The 8,084-nt window shown below is 34.6% G+C and overlaps 1 protein-coding gene across 1 annotated transcript; it reads right to left on the reverse strand.

The window, feature by feature from the left end:
- Positions 1 to 2,383: 2,383 nt before the first annotated feature.
- LOC123205466 (sulfoquinovosidase-like) lies at positions 2,384 to 7,121 on the reverse strand. Its single transcript, XM_044622412.1, has 8 exons — positions 6,277 to 7,121; positions 6,074 to 6,206; positions 5,596 to 5,811; positions 5,144 to 5,299; positions 4,767 to 5,019; positions 3,126 to 3,526; positions 2,909 to 3,025; positions 2,384 to 2,826 (listed from the first exon to the last, which is right to left on the reverse strand). Exons 1-8 carry the CDS (start codon positions 7,119 to 7,121, stop codon positions 2,491 to 2,493), a joined length of 2,457 nt encoding a protein of 818 aa, XP_044478347.1. The 3' UTR covers positions 2,384 to 2,490.
- Positions 7,122 to 8,084: the final 963 nt, after the last annotated feature.

The raw sequence follows: 8,084 nt of genomic DNA on the forward strand, positions 1-8,084 counted from the left end.
CTCTTGCATCTTTACTGCTAAAGCACTTTCTATTTGCTCCTCTAGCCTTAATGTTCTCTTCTAGTCCTGAGCCTTAAGAGCATTAATCACTTCTGAAACGGTCAATTCATTAAAGCTTTTTGAATCTTCCAAAAAGGAGATTTTTACTTCATATCTCTTGGGGACACTTACTAAGAGTTTTTCAACTATTCTCTTGTCTTCAAGTGTTTCTTCTAAGAGCCTTATTTGATTTACCACATTCTGAATTTGATCAAAATACTCTTTTACGGTTTATGATTCCTTCATCTTTAATATTTCAAACTTTTTTCTCAAATTTAAGACATTCATCAATCTTGATCTCTCACTCCCTAATGAATCCTCCTTTAACTTATCCTAAGCCTCTTTTGTTGTCTCACATGCCATGATCTTAGTGAAAACAACATCAATTACGCTCTGGTGAATGGTTGACAAGGCTCTAGGAGCCTTGGTTAATTCCTCCTTATGCATCCTTATTTGATTAAGTGTTGGATTTGGCCCCAAAGTTGGAGGTTGTTTTTCTTCCTTTACAAACTACCATAGTCCTAATCCTCTCAAAAAAGCCTTCATTTTTACAGCCCAAATTTGATAGTTTTCACCATTATATAATAGAGGTGAAGGAGAGGAATGCGTTGATGAGGAAGCCATTTCAGGAAGGATAGCCAAGTAACTGATTATAGAAGGAAACAAAGGCAAGAAAAAATTTGAAGCAGCAAGATTTAGGAGACACACCCCTTAAGACCTTAGTAGCTCTGATACCATGTTGTTTTTACTCAACTGAATTCGTTCAAGCTCAATTCAACAATCAGAAGCAAAAACATAAACTACTAAAGTATAGTGCAGAGAAAAATTTTAGAGTGAGAGAACTTGAGATGAGTTTTTTTGATGAATTGAAAAATTACATGTACAAGCATTAGAGTTATCTTTTTATATTGAGACAAGTACATTGAGACTATACTTTACTGCAAAAAGGATTCTTAGTTGATGGATTACCATACATTTCATCACCAACTATACCTAATCTAGTTGGACTTTAGTTTAAACCAAAAAGGATTTAGTTCAAAACAAACTCAACTAACTAACATGACGCCCTTTCAAACTCTATATAGTTGCCCTTTACCAACCATTCCTTATTATCAAGTGGGCTCCTTACCAATGAATGAAATGGATCGAAGTCTGATTTCAAAAGATAAGCTGCTACGACAACCCAAAGCCAATCTAGATGCTGCCAACAATCAAATGAAATAGATAGCAAATGCTAAGCGAAGGGATGTCGAATTTTGAGAAAGTGACTTGGTTTATGTAAAACTCCATCCACATCTACAGAAATCAATTTTTAAAATAGTGTTTCAGAAGCTAGCAAGTCGATTTTACGAGTCTTTTCAAGTCAAGAAACAAATTAGAAAAGTGGCCTATAAACTCAAGCTGCCAAAGGAGTCTCGTGTGCATCTAGTTTTCCATGTGTCGTTGCTAAAAAAAAAGTAGATAACACAATTGAAGCTACTGTTGATTTACCACCTATTATAGATGATAGAGAACTCGTTCTTAAACCTGAGGCTATCTTAGATCATCAATGGGCAAAAAAGCGAGCTCAGTTTGTTGTAGAAAGCCTAGTCAAATGGAAACGTCTACCTGCTGATGATGCCACTTGCAAAAATACTGAGGAGCTGTGAGATAGATTCATGAATTTGGACCTTGAGGACAAGGTCCGAGTGAAAGAGGGGGGTATTGTTAAGCCAAGACGTTCTCAATACATCCCAATTAAAAGTTCAAAATATATGTAAGAAGGGTAGATAGGCATGGTCATGTGGGGGATTGCATGAGGAGATTGAGAATGTAATGTCATGTTTCGTCACATAAGGGAGTGCATGAGAATATCAAGGATGTGCTATCAAAAAGTGGTCCAAGCTAACATCTATAACATGCATGAGAATAGGTCCTGTAGTAGAATTAGTCTTTCATTGTGGATAATGATTAGTTTATTTATGGGTTTGTTAGTCACTAATTAAATCTTTGTTTTAGTAAGAGTGGTCGTGAGTTTAGGAGTAGTAGTTAAATTTTAAATATGTAAGTTCTTCAAATTTCAATAAAAAAGAATCATATCTTTATCCAAAATTATGTGGTTCGTTCTCATCCTAAGAGAATATTGTAGATTTTAAGATATATTACTTGGCTCCAACTAGAACCTATCATTTAGGGTCTTGTAAAATAGTGTTTATGGCTTTAGGTTTTGTAGAATAAGGTGTTGGCTTTAGATTTTTTTTTTTTTTTTTGTAATTATCCTTAGTTTGTGTACGTTACGCAAATTGGGTAACGCATGCAAACTATGGAAATCTAGTCTACAGTTTGCCTAAAAATTGATTCAATCTCAAGCAAATGCATTCCACTGTATTCAATTCCAACAATATTCACAACTAAATTACCAAAACAATAATCAAATTCAACCTGTAAATCTAAAGAATTTTGCGGGTCTTGTCAAAGAATTTCATAATTTATGAGGTTCTTCAAAAAAGTTTCTCCTACTAAGGAACCAGCCTTAACAAAGACCGCCGGATAGCCAATAGGAGCTGCTACCCAAGCATCACAACCGTGTCTTGTAAATATTTTTCCTGTCCAAACGTGTTGCCAAGGCCTGCTTTCTCCAACTGGAAAATATGCTCTCACTTTTTTCTTTCCTTTGTCGAGTGTAGGCACCACTAGGATCTCTGTACCCACCAAAAACTGATGGTAACTCAACCTTTGCACCCTCTCATCATCTGGGTAATGGAGAAATAGATGACGGCAAACAGGCAGGCCTTTTTCAGCTGCTTCCTGGGAGTTACAGATTTGTTTTGTTAGATTTTCTGTTGAAAACACTAATTTTGGGCATTTCATATATCTTTACAAGTTTCACCTTTACAAGTTGGATTCTGTAGAACTTCCAAGCTTTGTACACTTTAGCAAAGCGGGCAAAATGTGATAATGTTTGATGGTTTGAGTAGAACTGGGTATTGCATGATGGTTTATTTCCCTGTGTGTGGAGAGGACAGATAGATTGCAGTCAGTAATTGATGAAATGAAAGGAAAATATAGCCTATTTTGTTTATTCATTTATATTAATTTCTTGCTACCTCGTGGGTTCGGAAAATAGTTGTGAAAGCATTTAGCTCCATCCATCGCAACAACAGCTCTTCACTTCTTCGATATTTAATTAGAGGTAAGTTTACTGCACAATATCCTCCAATATCACTGTGGTTAAATGCATACCCTGACAGTCCACTGCTTAGCAGGCCAATTACAGCACTCTTTATCCCATCATTAGCTTGCCAACTTACCATTTGGTCTCCTTCCCAAAATAGCATCCCCCATTTTGGACTCTCTCTGAAACCAGCCCTCATAAAGAACACCAAACCTTCTTCTGACTCTGCTCTTCCTTTTCCTAGACACTTACCTTTCCATTCTTCCACGAATTCTCGATTCATTTGGGCCCAAAGTTCTGGGTATCTGTTATGGGCTGAAATAGGATCTTCACCTGAGACAGTAACTTCAAACTAATTAAATTATGTTCTACCATTGCAAAAAGAAAACACTAATAATAATTACTGGAAAATAAACCTAGTAGGAGTAGAATATACTCATTGACATTGTCATATCATTATTTTCTAATTTTATTTGGTGTTTGGGAGGAAGAGAAGGGAAGTTAGTTCGAAGGAAAGCGAATAGTCATAAAAATGTTTGGGGAAAAATTACTATATATTTCGCGGAAAGGGCCAAGTTGTGCTGTATATAAACGATATTCATTAAAATTTTACTAGTTTTCTAAGATGCTGATTGAAACACTCACTTAAGCCAGCAGTAAATGTGGCGACACTAGTTTGAAATGCGGTGATGACTGAAAACCGTACTTTGTGCATTTATAACTTATATACTTGTGAGCACTTAAGACTAGTTTGTAGTGTGATGTCTTAAGTGCTCACAAGTATATAAATTATAAATGCAAAGTTCCTGCCTTTTGTGATTGGTAGGTGGGTGAAGTTGAAGGATCAACAGAGGCCAGGGAGTTGATGGACTAAAGCAGGCATTATTGACTGTGACTTGAAGAACAACATTTTATGATTTACCCATTCATTTGTCTCTTCTTCCTTCCTGCTCTTCAACACATGAAGAAATAGAGAGAAACTTTTCTTTCTCTTATATTTTACCTATCCCTCATCAGCTCTTTCTCTCTAATTTTTAGTTCATCCCAGCGAAAAAAGCATGTAAAATTTAAGACATTCAAATCCTATCTACCATCTATAAAGCTCAGGGAATAGATATTAATAAGTAACAACCGCCTAATCCTCTTTCCCAATAGGGGAGGAAGTTTGTAATGACCTGTACCGTTTTTTATTATTTTTTTCTGTTAAATAAAAACGGGACCTATCATTTGCTAAAAAATTAATTCTTACAAGTCATTTTGTCGTTCTTTCGAGTTTTCGGTTACTGAGTATCAAAATTGAGTTTTCTTGTCAATAAAATTTCCTTTAAGCTTAGGCTTTCGAGCCAATTTCACCCAGGGGTCTTATGGTAAAAGCACATAACTCGTTCGTATAATTGGATTTGCTTTATATAAATAAATAAAACAATATCTTACAGTAGCATGTTTCTTGTATGGTCAGTCATTTTCTTAAAATATTTAGTTAAGTTGTGTCATTCATCATGTATTGGCATAAGAACAGCTTCTCAGACTCTCAAAGGTCATTAAAAAAAAAAAAAATTGAAGTGTTTAAAACCTGAATATAGGGTGGCGTCTATTGGTAGGCCTTCACCAAAATCAGCCATCCACCCTCTGACTCCATCATCTACCATTTCTTGTAAAATATGCTTGAACCAACTAGCAGTATCCGGATGTGTCAAATCCAACATTCCGACATCAAAAGCTGTATTTGGAACCATGTATGGTTCCCCATGCTTATCTTTCACCAAGATGCCTAATTTTTTGGCCTCATCGAAAAGGTTTCTCCTCTTATTTGGTTTTTCATCAACCTATGAAGGCATATAAAGGTTCAAAAAGAGCTGGAAATTCCAAATCTGTTGCCAATCAAATCAAATATATTGTTATGAAAGAGTCCATGTAGTTCTTTGACTCTTAAATTGGAAAAATACATACCGGAGCCAAACAAGGATTGCAGTAAGTCATAACTTTGATATGCTGAGCACTAAGATCTTTGATAAGTTGTTGCCATCCCTGATATCTTTTTGTATCCACTTCCCAGTTCCACCATAACTGTGATCCAATTAATGTGCTCCGCTGACCTACCCAATCCTGAACAATTTTTGCACAGTGAAATATGAGGCCTGGAATAATACTGACGAATGCTGAGTGTTTATTCTATCAGATCTGATTCGAGGAAGTGATTTCAACTTTGAAGTTTATCTGATCGCCTTTTGGCATTAGAAATCAAGAATCCTAATTTTCAACTCATTAAGCTTTCTATTATACTACTAAAAATTTTAAAAAACTTAGCAAAACCTATGCACCTCAAAGTTGACTAACTGTCAATATTTCAAATCTTATTAGGATTTTAATGTCTCTTTGTTTTGTGTAGTGGCATGAACAACCTGCAACCAAAATGCGGAAACTGGAACTTCATGAGTCCTAAGTGCATCCCAAACATGTAGTACAGCATCTGTACCACCCTGCATTCCCGCAACAGCCCCAGATATGATCCACTCAGGAAGTTCAGGAGGTCTTCCAATTGTTTCTGTGAAGCATTCAATAAGCTCAGAAGGTGTGTTTCCATATAAAATCCTTCCTTGAAGTGAATTGCCATGTATCTGCAAGCCCCAAGACAAAGAAAGTTGGAAACTGCGAGTTTGAACTATGGATGTGCCAAAAGAATTATTCAACTTTTTAATCAGTTACAATGTATAGAAATTCTTGTATAAAATGTCCCAACGCAATATCTCTTAGCAATCTGCATTAGTGCTATAACTGAAATTCCGTTGTAGTGAAAATCAATGTAATGATGAGGATGAGTTCAATTACTTGTGCCTGGAGATGATATTAGAAATCTAGAAATTATATCTACAGCTATACCTGTATTCGAACTCTATCTGGAGTAGTGAGATCAAATATAGAATAATCATAACCTTCAAGGTAAACAGATCTCATCTTGGAAGTAATATAGAATGGAGATGGAGCATAAGTCGTACTCCAATCACCCCCAGCCCTGCAAGAAGAATCAATAAATAAAAAGTAATATAATACAGGAGGTTTTGTAGGAAATGTTGTTACCTCACCTGTAGCTAACCAAATTAGCAGCAAAAGTAATTGGTTGATCACCTCTTCCGATGCCTTGCTCTTGAACAAAAATAGGAACCCTTTTCCCCTTGAAATCCATATGAGAAAACTGCTCTCCAAAGCCATAAAATCTTTCATTACTTTCACTTGAATAAATAAAACACAACCTGTTGAATTCCCGAGACATTGACATTTCCGTTTCCTCCTCTGTCACTGATGACAAAATTGCTGCAAACCCTCTTGATCTTTCCCCTGTAAGCGACCACCGCCATCCCAACTTTCTCTTTCTTCGCCGCTTTCTTCTTGTGTTAACCTGAAAGTTTGCTCCTCCAAGCTTCAATTGAAACCCAACTTGATTACTGCTTTTCTGATCAAACACTATGAAATATCTTGCACCACTTGAACTTGGCCTCTTCTTCGTCTTCTTACTGAAAATCCATCCGCTTATAACCAAACTAGGAAACTTAACATCATCAATGATTCTGATATCTTCAATACTTTGATGGACGCAAAGCAAATGAAGATGTGTATCCTTGATAAGAAAAGATCCCCTGCTTTCATTAACCTCAGTCTCGGCCAGGGCAGCAGAGACGAAGGGTCGTCCGGGGATGGTGGACCACATGGGTTTGGTAAGATGAGAATTATGAAAAATGGACAAAGATCCTCCATTTTTGGAAGTCCAAAGAAGCTGAAAATCCTTACCAATTGAGAAAATCTTTTGAGAAGGAACTGAATGGGAATTGAAAAGGAGATTTCCGTGGATCAAAGGGACACATTTTGGATGTGCAGGAAATGGGTTGTTAAGGTGGTTATGGTGCTTTTTGGTGATTTTAACGCTTTCCATTGAACTGTTTTGGGCATCAATAGTCATGACATGTTTTTTCTATTTATAGAAATTTAATTTTTTTTATTATTATTATTATTTTTTTCTTGTACGCAAACTTGAATTGTTTTTTCTTGCACGCAAACCTGAAATGAAACTACGAACTTTCGGTATCTTCAATTTTATTTTGGATTTTAGGAATGATTAATTTATGACTTAGTATGTAATTATTGGATCTACGGAGATAAATAAACCAATGCCAAATTCGTATTTCAAAAGTTTCAATATTAATTATTCACAATTTTTTTAAAAATACCAAGCCAACCCAAGCTTTAATAAAATAATTATTCATACCTCTAAGTTTGAAAAAGTAATTTCTCCGCCCATCTATTAAATTAAACATAAAACTATATATAATTTTTTTTAATAAAATTATTAGAAAAACTCATAAGTTAAATAACACTTTACCCACAAAATTTTATTAAGAATTTTTTTATCTCATTTATATTAATTTTGATTAAATATAATAGAAACAAATTTTATATTAACTATCATCAACATTTATTTTTTATTTTCTAAATTTATTTAGGGTGAAATAAAAATTAAGGGTGTAAAAAATCAGGTAATTTAATTTTTTTTATTCAATTTATGAATTCTATATAATAATTTGTTTTAGAATATTTTAATAAATTAAATTATTTCATAATTTATTTTGAATTCTATTTATAGACCCTTTTAGATATTATCTCAAAAAATATATATACAAGATTATTTGCTAAATTACAACATATATATGCATGTACACCCATGAAACATTAGACATGAACGTACATGCTCTTCAATGAGGTATGCCCATATATGATTGAGTGCACAGTCATATATAGAGGAAATATGTACATTTGTTACTTGGTTATGTTCAAGTCATACAAAAATAAAATTTTATGAGTTTTGAATAAGAGTTAAGACTCATTGATGTTTTGAAAA

The sequence above is a fragment of the Mangifera indica genome, unplaced genomic scaffold (assembly GCF_011075055.1).
Source record: "Mangifera indica cultivar Alphonso unplaced genomic scaffold, CATAS_Mindica_2.1 Un_0007, whole genome shotgun sequence".
NCBI lineage: Eukaryota > Viridiplantae > Streptophyta > Magnoliopsida > Sapindales > Anacardiaceae > Mangifera > Mangifera indica.

Bases quoted from the DNA above. Each gene is read 5' to 3' on its own strand.
- LOC123205466 (XM_044622412.1), bottom strand. From the start codon at position 7,121: ATGGAAAGCGTTAAAATCACCAAAAAGCACCATAACCACCTTAACAAC. The intron at 5,812-6,073 runs GTATAGCTGTAG...TGGGGCTTGCAG, and splicing joins CAGATAGAGTTCGAATACAG to ATACATGGCAATTCACTTCA. The intron at 2,827-2,908 runs GTGAAACTTGTA...TGTAACTCCCAG, and splicing joins ACAGAATCCAACTTGTAAAG to GAAGCAGCTGAAAAAGGCCT.